The sequence below is a fragment of the Ranitomeya imitator genome, chromosome 10 (genome assembly GCF_032444005.1).
Source record: "Ranitomeya imitator isolate aRanImi1 chromosome 10, aRanImi1.pri, whole genome shotgun sequence".
NCBI lineage: Eukaryota > Metazoa > Chordata > Amphibia > Anura > Dendrobatidae > Ranitomeya > Ranitomeya imitator.
In genome coordinates this window covers 89,250,360-89,267,305 of record NC_091291.1, presented here as the reverse complement: position 1 = coordinate 89,267,305, position 16,946 = coordinate 89,250,360, and the positions used below count along the sequence as shown (strand labels likewise).

Below are 16,946 nucleotides of genomic sequence, written 5' to 3'. Positions count from 1 at the left end.
TGCAGATCATCTCTAAATCATTCAGATTTTGAGGCTGTCGCTTGGCAACGCGGAGCTTCATTTCCCTCCATAACTTTTCTAAGGGATTAAGGTCTGGAGACTGGCTAGGCCACTCCATGACCTTAATGTTCTTCTTTATGAGGCACTCCTTTGTTGCTTTGGCTGTGTGTTTTGGGTCATTGTCTTGTGGGAAGACCCAGCCACGACCCATTTTTATTGTCCTGGCGGAGGGTAGGAGGTTGTCACTCAGGATTTTACGGTATGTGGCTCCATCCATTCTCACATTGACTTGACTCTCCCATGCTTGACAGTGGGGATGGTGTTCTTTGGGACATAGGCAGCATTTCTCTTCCTCCAAACACGATGAGTTGAGTTAATGCCAAAAACCTCAATTTGTATCTCATCTGAGCACAGCACCTTCTCCCAATCACTCACAGAATCATACAGGTGTTCATTGGAACACATGTGCCTTCTTGAGCAGGGAGACCTTGTGTGCACTGCAGGATTTTAAACCTTTATGGTGTAATGCGTTAGCAATGATTTTCTTGGTGACTGTGGTCCAAGCTGCCTTGAGATTATTAACAAGTTCACCCCGTGTAGTTTTAGGCTGATCTCTCACCTTCCTCATGATCAAGGATACCCCCCACGAGGTGAGATTTTGCATGGTGCCCCAGATCGATGTCGATTGACAGTCATTTTGTATTTCTTCCATTTTCTTACTATTGCACCAACAGTTGTCTCCGTCTCACCCAGCGTCTTACTTATGGTTTTGTAGCCCATTCCAGCTTTGTGCAGGTCTATGATCTTGTCCCTGACATCCTTATAAAGCTCTTTGGTCTTGCCCATGTTGTAGAGGTTAGAGTCTGACTGAGTCTGTGGACAGGAGTCTTTTATAAAGGTGACTATGTAAGACAGCTGTTTTTAATGCAGGTAACGAGTTGATTAAGAGCGTCTTACTGGTCTGTAGGAGCCAGAACTCTTAATGGCTGGTAGGGGATCAAATACTTATTTCTCTCTGCAAAATGCAAATAATTGTATATAATTTACACAATGTGATTTTCAGATGAGAAGGGGGAAGCTTTAAAGTAGTTGTCCGATACTTTATATTGATGACACCAGGCACCGTGACCAATCAGCTGTTTCCAGTGGCGCCGCTGGCCAAATATGATTGGTTGAGAAATGGAGGAGCACAGCACCATCATCTGCATAGTGGCCACAATGGGGTACTGCAGATCCACGGCTATACAAATAAATGAGAGTGAATCTGCAGTACCCATCTGCACCCATGATTAATAACAAAGAAACGAGAAAACTCAGCTTCAAAACATTTCAAATTTTATTCCCAAAAAATTCACGGATAGCTAAAAAAGTAATCCATGTGGAGGATGGACACAGCCATGCGTTTCCAACGGACCCACTGCGTTCCTTATCAGAGCTCTCAGAGTGTACAGCCAGGCGGACATGACACTTGTGGAACCACAGCTCCATCACGTGAGCCATGGACAGTAGGGTGGTGTTGGGTGGTGAGGGGCCGTCACAATGCGGGGGGCTTTTCTTACCTCCTGCCAGTTGTCCAGCTTGTTACCAGACAAGTCCAATTCAGCAACATGGGAACAAAATGCGGCAATCTCACTCTCATCCCCGGCGTGGCTGATGCCGCAGCTGTTCAGGACCAGGATACTGGGAAGGTTCAGGCGATCTAAGACAGAACATACGGACACAGGGTCCCGATCAATGACAATGGAGCGCCACGCACTCGCCTGCTGCACACGGCTATGATGTTACAGCGTGACGTAAAGCAACACGCCGGGCAAAACCGACACCAGAATAAATGGCGCACACAACGCTCGGCTAAGCACCGCACCTGTGACAACCCAGGGCCTAAACACCGCACTGACAACCCAGGGCCTAAACACCGCACCTGTGACAACCCAGGGCCTAAGCACCGCAGAAGTGACAACCCAGGGCCTAAACACCGCACCGGTGACATCCCAGGGCCTGAACACCACACCTGTGACAACCCAGGGCCTAAACACCGCACCTGTGACAACCCAGGGCCTAAACACCGCACTGACAACCCAGGGCCTAAACACCGCACTGACAACCCAGGGCCTAAACACCGCACCGGTGACAACCCAGGGCCTAAACACCGCACCGGTGACAACCCAGGGCCTAAACACCGCACTGACAACCCAGGGCCTAAACACCGCACTGACAACCCAGGGCCTAAACACCGCACTGACAACCCAGGGCCTAAACACCGCACCTGTGACAACCCAGGGCCTAAACACCGCACTGACAACTCAGGGCCTAAACACCGCACTGACAATCCAGGGCCTAATCACCGCACCTGTGACAACCCAGGGCCTAAGCACCGCACTGACAACCCAGGGCCTAAACACCGCACCTGTGACAACCCAGGGCCTAAACACCGCACCTGTGACAACCCAGGGCCTAAACACCGCACTGACATCCCAGGGCCTAAACACCGCACTGACAACCCAGGGCCTAAACACCGCACCTGTGACAACCCAGGGCCTAAACACCGCACTGACAACCCAGGGCCTAAACACCGCACTGACAACCCAGGGCCTAAACACCGCACCGGTGACAACCCAGGGCCTAAACACCGCACCGGTGACAACCCAGGGCCTAAACACCGCACCGGTGACAACCCAGGGCCTAAACACCGCACTGACAACCCAGGGCCTAAACACCGCACTGACAACCCAGGGCCTAAACACCGCACTGACAACCCAGGGCCTAAACACCGCACCGGTGACAACCCAGGGCCTAAACACCGCACCGGTGACAACCCAGGGCCTAAACACCGCACCGGTGACAACCCAGGGCCTAAACACCGCACCGGTGACAACCCAGGGCCTAAACACCGCACCGGTGACAACCCAGGGCCTAAACACCGCACCGGTGACAACCCAGGGCCTAAACACCGCACCGGTGACAACCCAGGGCCTAAACACCGCACCGGTGACAACCCAGGGCCTAAACACCGCACTGACAACCCAGGGCCTAAACACCGCACCGGTGACAACCCAGGGCCTAAACACCGCACCGGTGACAACCCAGGGCCTAAACACCGCACCGGTGACAACCCAGGGCCTAAACACCGCACTGACAACCCAGGGCCTAAACACCGCACTGACAACCCAGGGCCTAAACACCGCACTGACAACCCAGGGCCTAAACACCGCACCTGTGACAACCCAGGGCCTAAACACCGCACTGACAACTCAGGGCCTAAACACCGCACTGACAACCCAGGGCCTAAACACCGCACCGGTGACAACCCAGGGCCTAAACACGGTACTGACAACCCAGGGCCTAAACACCGCACCTGTGACAACCCAGGGCCTAAACACCGCACTGACAACTCAGGGCCTAAACACCGCACTGACAACCCAGGGCCTAATCACCGCACCTGTGACAACCCAGGGCCTAAGCACCGCACCGGTGACAACCCAGGGCCTAAACACCGCACCTGTGACAACCCAGGGCCTAAACACCGCACTGACAACTCAGGGCCTAAACACCGCACTGACAACCCAGGGCCTAAACACCGCACAGGTGACAAACCAGGGCCTAAACACCGCACTGACAACTCAGGGCATAAACACCGCACCGGTGACAACCCAGGGCCTAAACACCGCACTGACAACTCAGGGCCTAAACACCGCACTGACAACCCAGGGCCTAAACACAGCACTGATAACCCAGGGCCTAAACACTGCACCGGTGACAACCCAGGGCCTAAACACCGCACCGGTGACAACCCAGGGCCTAAACACCGCACCGGTGACAACCCAGGGCCTAAACACCGCACCGGTGACAACCCAGGGCCTAAACACCGCACCGGTGACAACCCAGGGCCTAAACACCGCACTGACAACCCATGGCCTAAACACCGCACTGGTGACAACCCAGGGCCTAAACACTGCACCAGTGACATCCCAGGGCCTAAACACCACACCTGTGACAACCCAGGACCTAAACACCGCACTGACAACCCAGGGCCTAAACACCGCACCTGTGACAACTCATGGCCTAAATATCGCACCGGTGACAACTCATGGCCTAAACACCGCACCGGGGACAACCCAGGGCCTAAACACCGCACCTGTGACAACTCATGGCCTAAACACCGCACCGGTGACAACCCAGGGCCTAAACACCGCACTGACAACCCATGGCCTAAACACCGCACTGGTGACAACCCAGGGCCTAAACACTGCACCGGTGACATCCCAGGGCCTAAACACCACACCTGTGACAACCCAGGACCTAAACACCGCACTGACAACCCAGGGCCTAAACACCGCACCTGTGACAACTCATGGCCTAAATATCGCACCGGTGACAACCCAGGGCCTAAACACCGCACCTGTGACAACTCATGGCCTAAACACCGCACTGACAACCCAGGGCCTAAACACCGCACCGGTGACAACCCAGGGCCTAAACACTGCACTGACAACCAAGCAAAGGACAGATTACTACGCGGATAAGACAGACTTTTACCATTTAGACCGAACCAGACTGGAGCTTAATTGTGATGTTGGGGCAAAAAGAAACATCTGGGGTCCGGGTCTGTAAAAACTAACCTTCCGACACCCACCTGGATCCCGCATAGGCTGCTCCATAGTTACACAGCGAGAGGAGACATCACCGTTCCACTGGCAGCAGGACCGCTGAAGCCTGTGATCGGCTGCAGCAGTCAGATGACTTGGGTAGTGCATTATCGGATGTTCTTCTGATGTCACCTGACTGCTGCTGCCAATCACAGGCCGCAGCGGTCCTGCTGCTGGTGGAACGGTGAGGTCTCCTCTCCCTGTGACCTGCGCTGGATCCAGGTGGGAGCTGGTAGGTAAATATCAATTAGTTTATTATCTTTTTACAGATCCACGCCCAAGGGAAACTTTTCTTTTTGGCCTAGATAACACTTTTAAAATGGTTTTCCAGTTTCAGTAAACTGGTGCGATTGAGAACAAAAACTCAAACTAATCATCACTCACCCTCCCTGGGTCCAGTGCTGCCTCTCTGTTGTTTGTCTGCAGCACTGACTCCACGTAGACAGTGCTTCAGCCAATCAACGCACTCAGCAGCTGTCCTGATGTAGACAGTACAAGCCCCTGAGCTCAGTGATCGAGCCCAGGGCCGGACCTGGGGAGGGTACATAAACACATTTGTTATTTTAAACTGAACTGTGTTTGGGGAGAACATTTTACTGAAATCAGAAAAAATGTGTAAAGTGAGTGGCACATGGTATCCAGGACGGGCTACCTACTGCTGGATACAAGTCTGAGCACACTGCAACACATCCTCCGCGGCCAGATGTGACTCTGCACTATGCAGCACTGCCATCTGCTGGTAACGTCGTGTGACACAGGGAAGAAGTGCTCTGTGCGGCCCATCATGGTTCTGTATGAATACACCTGTGCATTAGACTACACGCCCGTGTGAATAGCACTATATAAAAAATCACCCAGCTTTTCCCCACTTAAAGGGGTTGTCTGGGCAAGGCAAAGTCATGAAATGTTGAGATGTACCTTATCCAGAAATGTCCTCCAGTAATGGCCTGAGAGGCACGCCCGGGGTCAGAGGCGCCCAATTCAGTACGTGACGTGCACCCATGAATGACTGAGGAGCACCTTACTCCAGGGCGCCCATCATTAGTGCGCCCATCATTAGTGCGCCCATCATTAGTGCGCCCATCATTAGTGTGCTCATTTTAGTGCGCCCATCATTAGTGCGCCCGTCATTAGTGCGCCCATCATTAGTGAGCCCATCATTAGTGCGCCCATCATTAGTGTGCTCATCATTAGTGTGCTCATCATTAGTGTGCTCATCATTAGTGTGCTCATCATTAGTGCGCCCATCATTAGTGCGCCCATCATTAGTGCGCCCGTCATTAGTGCGCCCATCATTAGTGTGCTCATTTTAGTGCGCCCATCATTAGTGCGCCCGTCATTAGTGCGCCCATCATTAGTGAGCCCATCATTAGTGCGCCCATCATTAGGGCGCCCATCATTAGTGTGCTCCTCATTAGTGAGCCCATCATTAGTGCGCTCATCATTAGTGCGCCCATCATTAGTGAGCCCATCATTAGTGCGCCCATCATTAGGGCGCTCATCATTAGTGCGCCCATCAATAGTGTGCCCATCATTAGGACTGGTGTGCGCAACATCTAATAATGAATCGGTCCTCTATAAAGGGACTGTCAGCACAGAATGACTGTACAAACCCAGCACAGGAGCTCGGCGGGGCCAATCATTTATACACACCTTCACACCGGCTTGGTTTCCATCTATCTCCATCCCCCCCCCCTTGTGTGATTGACAGCTTCGGCTTCCGAGCAGGTGGTTAAGTGTATATATGACTGGGCCCGCCGTGAAGCACAGAGCTCCTGCCCTCGGTTTGTACAGTCATTCTGCCTCTTTAAAGTAGCAGCTGAACACAGCTCCGGTCAGAGTGTAGCGGTCTCTGCTGATCACAGCCTGGTACTGCAGCGGAGCTCCTATTCTTTTGAATAGAAGTTGTGGTGCAGTTGTTGGCAATGAACAGGTGCTTACTAAGAGACTCAGCCATTCAAGTCTGTGTGTGCATGGAAATCATCGGACTGCACTCAGATGACATCCAAGTGCAGCTTGATTTTCGCAGACTCACAGAATGGAGAAGATGGGAGACATTTTCTTCTCCATCTGCTCCTCACAGTGTGGTACGACTCTCTTCATCGGAGAGAATCAAATCACATTATGCGGACATTGGATCAAACAATGATCAGTGTCATTAGAATAATTGGTCCGATGCTCTTGGATGAGGAAATCTATGGCTGTGTGACCCCAACGTGAAAAAGGGGCAGCAGATGATGGCACAGACAAGTGCGGTCATACTCCCATCTATCAGACCCCCCGCCTATTGGTAACAGGCTGTGTCTATTGCGTGTGACCCTGGGGACACACAGGTCTGCACCAGGGATAAAGACACACAACGGTGAAATATATGTGTAACCAACTATTGGCAAAGCCATTATTTTGGTAAATAGGACTGTCCAGATCAGTACAATTACGGCGACACCAAACCTGAATAGGGGTTTTTAGGGGTTTTGATTTTATTTTTTAGGGGTTTTGATTTTATTTAAGTGGTGAAATAAATATTTAAAACTTCATAAAAAAATGTTTGAGCTCGTGTCACCACTTTCACAGACTTGTCACATTTTTAGTTTGGAGCCGTCGGAGGCCTTGTTCATGTGTGGCGAGATGTTGTGTTCATTGATACCATTTTGGGATACATAAATTATATATATATATATTCTATCTATCTATATAATATAACGCTGGGAGCGTCACTCTGTCCGAAGCCTTTATAGACTGCGCAAGCGCCGGCGCAGTCTGGACCCCACAGAGTGACGCTCCCAGGAGATCGCGGTATGTGTAAACACTGAACGCACACCGCGATCTCCAACAGAGAGGCAGGGACCGCCAGGAGGGTAAGTATTATATTCACCTGTGCCCCGTTCCAGCGCTGCGTGCGGCTCCGTGTTCCGGGTCTTCTGGCTTTGACGTTCACAGTTCAGAGGGCGCGATGACGCGCTTAATGCGCGCCGCCCTCTGACTGAACAGTCACAGCCAGAGGAGCCGGAACACGGAGCGGCGCGCAGCGCTGGATCAGGGCCAGGTGAATATAGTAAGTGCTGGGGGGCCTGAGCTAGCGGTGACTCCTGCACCTGACCCCCACAGCGCGCCGGTGTCCCCGCATGCTCAGGCCCCCCAGCACTCAGCGCCCAGCGACGATAGGCGAGTATGGTATTTTTTTTTTTTATATATCGCAGCAGCATACGGGGCATATACAATGGAGCATCTTATGGGGCCATCAACTATAATGGAGCAGTGTACGGGGGCATATACAATGGAGCATCTTATGGGGGCCCATCAAGCATAATGGAGCAGTGTACGGGGGCATATACTATGGAGCATCTTATGGGGGCCATAAACCATAATAGAGCAGTGTACGGGGGCATAGAATATGGAGCATCTTATGGGGGTCATCAACCATAATGGAGCAGTGTACGGGGGCATACACTATGGAGCATCTTATGGGGCCATAAACCATAATGGAGCAGTGTACGGGGGCATATACAATGGAGCATCTTATGGGGGCCATAAACCATAATAGAGCAGTGTACGGGGGCATAGAATATGGAGCATCTTATGGGGGTCATCAACCATAATGGAGCAGTGTACGGGGGCATAGAATATGGAGCATCTTATGGGGGTCATCAACCATTATGGAGCAGTGTACGGGGGCATATACAATGGAGCATCTTATGGGGGCTATCAACCATAATGGAGCAGTGTACGGGGGCATATAATATGGAGCATCTTATGGGGGCCATCAACCATAATGGAGCAGTGTACGGGGGCATATAATATGGAGCATCTTATGGGGGCCATCAACCATAATGGAGCAGTGTACGGGGCATATACTATGGAGCATCTTATAGGGGCCATCAACCATAATGGAGCAGTGTACGGGGGCATATAATATGGAGCATCTTATGAGGGCCATCAGCCATAATGGAGCAGTGTACGGGGGCATATACTATGGAGCATCTTATGGGGGCCATAAACCTTTATGGAACAGTGTACGGGGCATATACTATGGGGCATCTTATGGGGGCCATCAACCATAATGGAGCAGTGTACGGGGCATATACTATGGAGCATCTTATAGGGGCCATCAACCATAATGGAGCAGTGTACGGGGGCATATAATATGGAGCATCTTATGAGGGCCATCAGCCATAATGGAGCAGTGTACGGGGGCATATACTATGGAGCATCTTATGGGGGCCATAAACCTTTATGGAACAGTGTACGGGGCATATACTATGGGGCATCTTATGGGGGCCATCAACCATAATGGAGCAGTGTACGGGGGCATATACTATGGAGCATCTTATCTTTATGGAACAGTGTACGGGGCATATACTATGGGGCATCTTATGGGGGCCATCAACCATAATGGAGCAGTGTACGGGGGCATATACTATGGAGCATCTTATAGGGGCCATAAACCTTTATGGAACAGTGTACGGGGCATATACTATGGGGCATCTTATGGGGGCCATAAACCTTTATGGAGCAGTGTATGGGGCATATACTATGGAGCATCTTATGGGGGCTATAAACCTTTATGGAGCAGTGTACGGGGCATATACTATAGGGCATCTTATGGGGGCCATAAACATTTATGAAGCAGTGTATGGGGCATATACTATGGAGCATCTTATGGGGGCTATAAACCTTTATGGAACAGTGTACGGGGCATATACTATGGGGCATCTTATGGGGGCCATAAACCTTTATGGAGCAGTGTATGGGGCATATACTATGGAGCATCTTATGGGGGCCATAAACCTTTATGAAGCAGCGTATGGGGCATATGGATGGGAGCAGCAAATTACAGAACGGTGGCGCAGGATGGGAGCAGCACATGATAGAATAGGCAGCACATGACAGAACGTGGGTGCAGGATGGCAGCAGCACATGACAGAACGGGGGTGCAGGATGGGAGCAGCACATGACAGGATGGGGACGCAGGATGGAGCAGCACGTGACAGGATGGGGACGCAGGATGGAGCAGCACATGACAGGATGGGGACGCAGGATGGAGCAGCAAATGACAGGATGGAGACGCAGGATGGGTGCAGCACATGACAGGATGGGGACGCAGGATGGGTGCAGCACGACAAGATGGGGACGCAGGATGGAGCAGCATATGACAGGATGGGGACGCAGGATGGGTGCAGCACATGACAGGATGGGGACGCAGGATGGGTGCAGCACATGACAGGATGGGGACGCAGGATGGGTGCAGCACATGACAGGATGGGGACGCAGGATGGGTGCAGCACATGACAGGATGGGGGCGCAGGATGGGAGCAGCACATGACAGGATGGGAGCAGCACATGACAGGATGGGGACGCAGGATGGGTGCAGCACATGACAGGATGGGGCGCAGGATGGGAGCAGCACATGACAGGATGGGGGCGCAGGATGGTTGCAGCACATGACAGGATGGGGACGCAGGATGGGTGCAGCACGACAGGATGGGGACGCAGGATGGAGCAGCATATGACAGGATGGGGACGCAGGATGGAGCAGCACATATCAGGATGGAGACCATATACCAATATAAATGCTTGCCACCCGGGCGTAGAACGGGTTCAATAGCTAGTATGTATATATATATTTTTTTTTTTTTATGTAACTTTTTATTCCCCATAGGACTTGAATCTGTGATCATTCGATCTCTTATACTATATACTGCATGACTAATGCATTAAGATATCTATTGTGTCTCGTGGTCTCCCATGGAGCTCCGGCGGCGGCAGCCATGGCGTCCTTCAGCAGAACAAGGTCTCGTGGTGCCAATGGCAGTGGACGTACACAGACCCTGGCATCACCAATGATCAGTGCTGAGCTGCAGCCTTGGCTGTGGAGACGGATCCCAGCCATGTAATAGAGCCGAACTCTACAGTCCCGAGCCCTCGTCATTGGCGGACCCCAGTACAGGAACGTCATCTTGCACTAAGTGGATAACCAAGTGTGTGATGTGACAAAGCTCTGCTGCAATAACACATTAGTTTCTCCGCTCATTATATGCTAATTAGCCAGGACTAGTTCGGTGGAGCGTCGGTTCCTCCAGACTAGTCCGGGCCTCTGGCGCTATAATCACGTCTACTCGGCATGATTGACATCTTCACAGTCCCCGATAACTGCTAACGAGCAGGATGTTGAACACTTGCACTTGACGCCAATCACACCGAGTGGGCGAGATTACAGCACCTGAGGCCGGAAATAGACGCTCCCCGGACTAGTCCTACTTAATTAGCATATAATAAGTGGAGAAACATAAGTGACTTATAGCAGCGGAGCTGTCCCCCCCACAATCTAGATTATAAAGCAGGAATGCGGCTCAGTGTGATAGCGGTGGCAGCTTAGGGGCCTTGGGGAACCTTATAGGTCCTCATTAAAGGGGCTGTCCATCCGGGATATTATGGCATATCCTTTGTATACATCCCAGATGTCTCAAATTGGGATAACTCTTTAACTCTCTGCCAAGTAGTTCATTATTACATCATCTGTTACCTTTCATGGGTGACACTTGTGGCCCTGGGGGGACATGGACTCCAGCGCCTGGACCCCTCCTGTACGGGAAGTTTTCCGGGCTGTACTTCTCACACAGCACTTGCATGAAACTCCTTCCGCAAGGTGGTTCCATATCTGCTTCCTAGAAGAACAATGACGTGGGGTTACAGATGACGGTGAAAAACCTCCAAGCTACACAACCCCAACCCCTGCGGACATTTCCAGAAGGCACTGTGTGGGATCGCTGCCCCGACAGGGTGACTATCAGCTCTCCTTCTACAGATTTCTTCAAAAGTGTCATTGTAGGAAAAAAACGAGCAGAAGAGAGAAGACGGTTGTGGGTGGAAGGTTAGATGTGGCGTTATCCATGCCCAATGCATATCTCGCCCTCCCACCTCCGCGCTGGGAAATGTCTGCAGCGGAGAAAACAGGACGACACGGTTACTGCATTGATTTTTCCTTGCTTTAAAAAGAACATTGAGATAAATCTCATCTGCAAATAAAGCTGGGTGTGCACTGAAATGGAAAACATCCCATGTCTGGGAGCCGCTCGCTGACGTACCGACACATGCAGTCCATGGAGCAGACAAAGACCAAAAGTAGAAAAGACGTTCTGCGTGGACAATCCGCAGCAAAATACAAAAAATGTAGCAACAGGTTCCGCACATCTTCTGCTTGGGAATAGACATTTGGTGCTGATTTGCAGCATGTATCCACCCCATACGCATGTACCCTAATACACGGAGGAAGGGCACAATCGGGCATCAACAGTAAGGATGGCAGTATTTGCACTATGAGAAAAAACGACCAGAGAAGAAGACCCTGAGTAACCCCACCACAGATATTGTCCGAGAGGCAAGGAGAGGTGGCCAAATGCCAAGAGCTTGGTAACCAACACAAGAGGGGTTGTCCAAGAAAAACAAGTTCTCACCAGTCTTTCTGATCGGGGTTCGTCCTTCCTCTGGGGCCTGCACTGATCGGCAGATTGGAGACTTTTTCTTCCCGATGGGAATAATTTTGTCTTATTAGAGGTCAGACGCCTGACCGCTGCTGCATTCATTCTCTACTGGGCTGGCAGAAAACGCTGAGCGCAGCGCTCGGCAGTCGGGGTTGACAATCGTCCAGAAATTCAGTCCATAAAAATAGAGCACATTTTTGCCCTATCCGTAACAAAATTTAAGGCGCTTGTGACCTTTTTGAAGCTGAAGAACCTGATAGAGATTATTCAGACTATAATTATCATCATCAGTTTCCAATTAATAAAGCTGATATCTTCATATCAGAATTATGAGCTGTATTATCATCATAATTATTATTAAAGAGACATTTATTCCATGGCGCTTTACATGTGAGGAGGGGTATACATAATAAAAACAGGTACAATAATCAAACAATACAAGTCACAACTGGTACAGGAGGAGAGAGGACCCTGCCCGCGAGGGCTCACAATCTACAAGGGATGAGTGAGGATACAATAGGTGAGGGTAGAGCTGGTCATGCAGCAGTTTGGTCAATCGGTGGTTACTGCAGGTTGTAGGCTTGCCGGAAGAGGTGGGTCTTCAGGCTCTTTTTGAAGGTTTCGATGGTAGGCGAGAGTCTGATGTGTTGTGGTAGAAGGTTCCAGAGTAGGGGGGAAGCACGGGAGAAGTCTTGTATGCGATTGTGGGAAGAGGAGATAAGACGGGAGAAGAGAAGGAGATCTTGTGAGGATCGGAGGTTACATGCAGGTAAGTAGTGGGAGACGAGGTCACAGATGTATGGAGGAGACAGGGTGTGGATGGCTTTGTATGTCATGGTTGGGGTTTTGAACTGCAGTCTCTGGGCAATGGGGAGCCAGTGAAGAGACTGACAGAGGGGAGAGGCGGGGGAAAAGTCGGGAGACAGGCGGACTAGACGCGCAACAGAGTTTAGAATAGATTGAAGGGGTGCGAGACTGTTAGAGGGGAGGCCACAGAGCAGGAGGTTGCAGTAGTTAAGGTGGGAGATGGTGAGGGCATGGACTAGAGTTTTTGCAGATTCTTGATTAAGGAATTTGTGGATCTTGGAAATGTTTTTGAGTTTGAGTCGGCAGGAAGTGGAAAGGGCTTGGATATTTGATTTGAAGGAGAGATCAGCGTCAAGGATTACCCCGAGGCAGGGAGCTTGTGGGACTGGCGAGAGTGGGCAGCCATTGACTTTGATTTACAGGTTTGTTGGCGGGGTTTGAGTGAAATGGGGGAAAGATGACCAATTCTGTTTTGTCCATGTTAAGTTGTAGTATTCTAGCAGAGAAGAAGGATGATTAAGACTAAAACAAATGCATACCTGTTAACACAGAATTTTGGAGGGTTCGAAGAGTTTGGTTTGTTGTGGACCTACCACAAAGAATGAACATGAGCCGGTTAGAGGGTAAATGTTCAGGAGACCTCTTTCACATATTCATGTTTCCAGCATGTGTTCTATCTGCTTTTATCATGGCTATCACACTTACCCACTATAACCTATGCCGCTGTGCACGTGTCTGTGTTTTTACACGTACCCTGTGTCCATGCAAAACACATGGAGATATGTCAGTTTTTTTCTGGCAGCACACATGACAAGTACCAATACAAGCCTATGGGTCCGTGAAAAATACGTACAGTCTTACGTGTGCCATCCATGGGCTGTCCGTGTTAGTCTATGGATACGTGAAGAACATACAGTCTTACATGTGCCATCCATGGGCTGTCCGTGTTAGTCTATGGATACGTGAAAAACACATACAGTCTTACATGTGCCATCCATGGGCTGTCCGTGTTAGTCTATGGATCCGTGAAAAACACATACAGTCTTACATGTGCCATCCATGGGCTGTCCGTGTTTAACACTGCAAACTATAGGAGACGCTTTGTAGTTTCTCCATTACCCATACCAGAAAAATACAGAGGACACACTGACAGAACACACTGATGACACCAGTACTGGTTTTATACATACATGATTTATATGGTTGTATGAAAAAGACCTTAGGGAGAGTTAGCAGAAAAATATTTGCTCAGACAAAAGTACAAGTGGCCCTTGTATCCTGGCGAGCTTCACCTTCACTGCACAAACAGTGTACTGGTAGGGACAGTGAGTGACATGACAGCTGAGAAGATCACTACGACCCTAGGTCTGTAGATCCGAAAGCAGAGCTGAGTACACAGACTATATGAGAACTGAGTAACTCACCACATTCCAGGAGAGAACTTCACCCCAGGACCACATCACTGCACGCACCACCACAGCTCTGGGGACGCCCGCACCACCACAGCTCTGGGACCCCGGCACCACCACAGCTCTGGGGACCCCGGCACCACCACAGCTCTGGGGACCCCGGCACCACCACAGCTCTGGGGACGCCTGCACTGCAGAGAAGCTGCAGGTTCACAAGTGTGAATTTGGCAGTTGGAGTCCATGCATTGTGAATGGGATCTGTGGTTGCTATAGAGAAGCCAAAACAATGACTTCATGCACTGGATAGCCCCCCTGTCTGCACAGGGTAGCCCTGCCCCTTCCTTCACTATATACCTCATTGGGACACAAAGGTCTTCTCTGATAATATAGATCGCTCATACAGTCCCAGAGCAAATGATTGTGTAACTGTAACTAGATCTACATGGATCAATTTACTGCAACACCGGAAAGAGACTGGAGAAGCGAGCAACTGACAGCACTGCACGCATACAACAGAACATAAAGAACAAAAGATAAACAATAAATAAAACAAACCTGATAAAGCAGCAGCGCCAGGCACAGCCATATACAGAAGGGAGCTTAGGACGCCATTCAATGCCGCCCGCCCGTACACCTCCTACATACAGCCCAGATAACCTCTGGACTTTTGCTTTTAGTTCCACTGCTCAGGAGGGTGAGGAGGTTGTCAATATAGAAACAGTAGCTGTGAAGCAAAAACTTATCAGTCCCAATCCTCCCATTATTATTATGATTATTATTTATTATTATAGCGCCATTTATTCCATGGCGCTTTACATGTGAGGAGGGGTGTACATAATAAAAACAAGTACAATAATCTTGAACAATACAAGTCATAACTGGTACAGGAGGAGAGAGGACCCTGCCCGCGAGGGCTCACAATCTACAAGGGATGGGTGAGGATACAGTAGGTGAGGATAGAGCTGGTCGCGCAGCGGTCTCTATCCTCCTCCCTATTTTTGGTGAGTGCTTTTGTATGATAGTGTTTTCTGTTATTCCTGTTTTGTCTTTGTGCCTTGTTTACCTTTCATTTCTGTCCCATGCCTCATCGGGTGAAAAGGGGACAGATTAGTGTTTAACAGGAGCATAGTAAGATTGGAGACCCAGGCCTCTCTACCTTCAAGAGAACCCCTGGGACAGGGATAGTTAGGCTATGTGCACACATTGCGGAATTGGCTGCGGATCAGGCTGTTTTCCATGCGGTGTACAGTGCCATGTAAACCTATGGAAAACAAAATCCGCCGTGCACATGCAGCAGAAAATAAGGCATGGAAACGCTATGTTGTTATTCCGCAGCATGTCAATTCTTTGTGAGGATGCCACAGCGTTTTACACCTGCTCCATAATAGGAATCCGCAGGTGTAAAACCGTAGGTAAAATCCGCACAAAAAAACGCAGGAACTCCGTGGTAAATCCCCAAGTAAAACACAGTAAAAAGGTGTGGAAAAATCCACACACGAATCCGCAACGTGGGCACATAGCCTTAAGAATCCCAGTTCCAGGGACAGTTTGAGGCCTCTCTCCTTTACTCCTTTATAGTGTACAGGTGCAGATATAGTGTACAGGCGCAGATATAGTGTACAGGCGCATATATAGTGTACAGGCGCAGATATAGTGTACAGGGGCATATATAGTGTACAGGCGCAGATATAGTGTACAGGCGCATATATAGTGTACAGGTGCAGATATAGTGTACAGGCGCATATATAGTGTACAGGTGCAGATATAGTGTACAGGCGCATATATAGTGTACAGGCGCATATATAGTGTACAGGTGCAGATATAGTGTACAGGCGCAGATATAGTGTACAGGCGCATATATAGTGTACAGGTGCAGATATAGTGTACAGGTGCAGATATAGTGTACAGGCGCATATATAGTGTACAGGTGCAGATATAGTGTACAGGTGTATATATAGTGTACAGGCGCAGATATAATAATGTGACTGGATGGAACCAAGCAACGCTATAAAACTGTCAGAAATCCAGTTTGTCCCACACAGCCATACTCATTACAAGGTATATACACACAAACCACACAGAAGAATGTCTTCACTTACAATCAGCAGCTGGAATATCCAGGGTCTCAACGCCTCAACCTTTGGATCTAAAACAAAGGACCCTGATTTTATACAAAGTATGAAAAATATAGACATTCAGATCCTCCTGGAAACATGGACCAGAGCCGAAAACGAATCCCTGGTGCCTATTGGATACAAGGAATTCTTGGTCCATGCCCAGAAAAATAAAAACATCAAACAGGGCCGGGGCTCAGGAGGAGTAGCGATATGGTATAAAGAGGAGCTCCACCAGTACATCAAACCGGTGAAGAAAGGAGACAGCCACATATGGATCAGAATCAGCAGCTCCATCCTCACCTGTCAGTCTGATGTCCACCTCTGTGCCACCTATATACCACCGCCAGAGTCCCCCTACTTCAATCCAGACTGCTTCGAGTTCTTACAAAGAGAAGCCACTCATTATCAGGCCCTGGGCAAAGTTCTCATCTTTGGAGACCTCAATGCAAGAACAGGGAGAGAGAGAGACTTCCTGACCATGGATGG

The 16,946-nt window shown here is 49.9% G+C and overlaps 1 protein-coding gene across 2 annotated transcripts in view; it reads right to left on the bottom strand.

The window, feature by feature from the left end:
• The window catches only part of LOC138651609 (alpha-tectorin-like), a 360,891-nt gene extending 346,218 nt beyond the window's left edge, over positions 1 to 14,673 (bottom strand). The window contains exons 1-3 of one of the 2 annotated variants that reach the window (XM_069741925.1): positions 14,359 to 14,673; positions 11,170 to 11,311; positions 1,560 to 1,699 (exon numbers count right to left, since the gene is read on the bottom strand). In XM_069741925.1, coding sequence (XP_069598026.1) covers positions 1,560 to 1,699; positions 11,170 to 11,311; positions 14,359 to 14,394 — 318 coding nt within the window. In that variant the 5' untranslated portion in view covers positions 14,395 to 14,673. The remainder of the gene's footprint in view (positions 1 to 1,559; positions 1,700 to 11,169; positions 11,312 to 14,358) is intronic. The other variant, XM_069741926.1, reaches the window with a different exon arrangement.
• Positions 14,674 to 16,946: the final 2,273 nt, after the last annotated feature.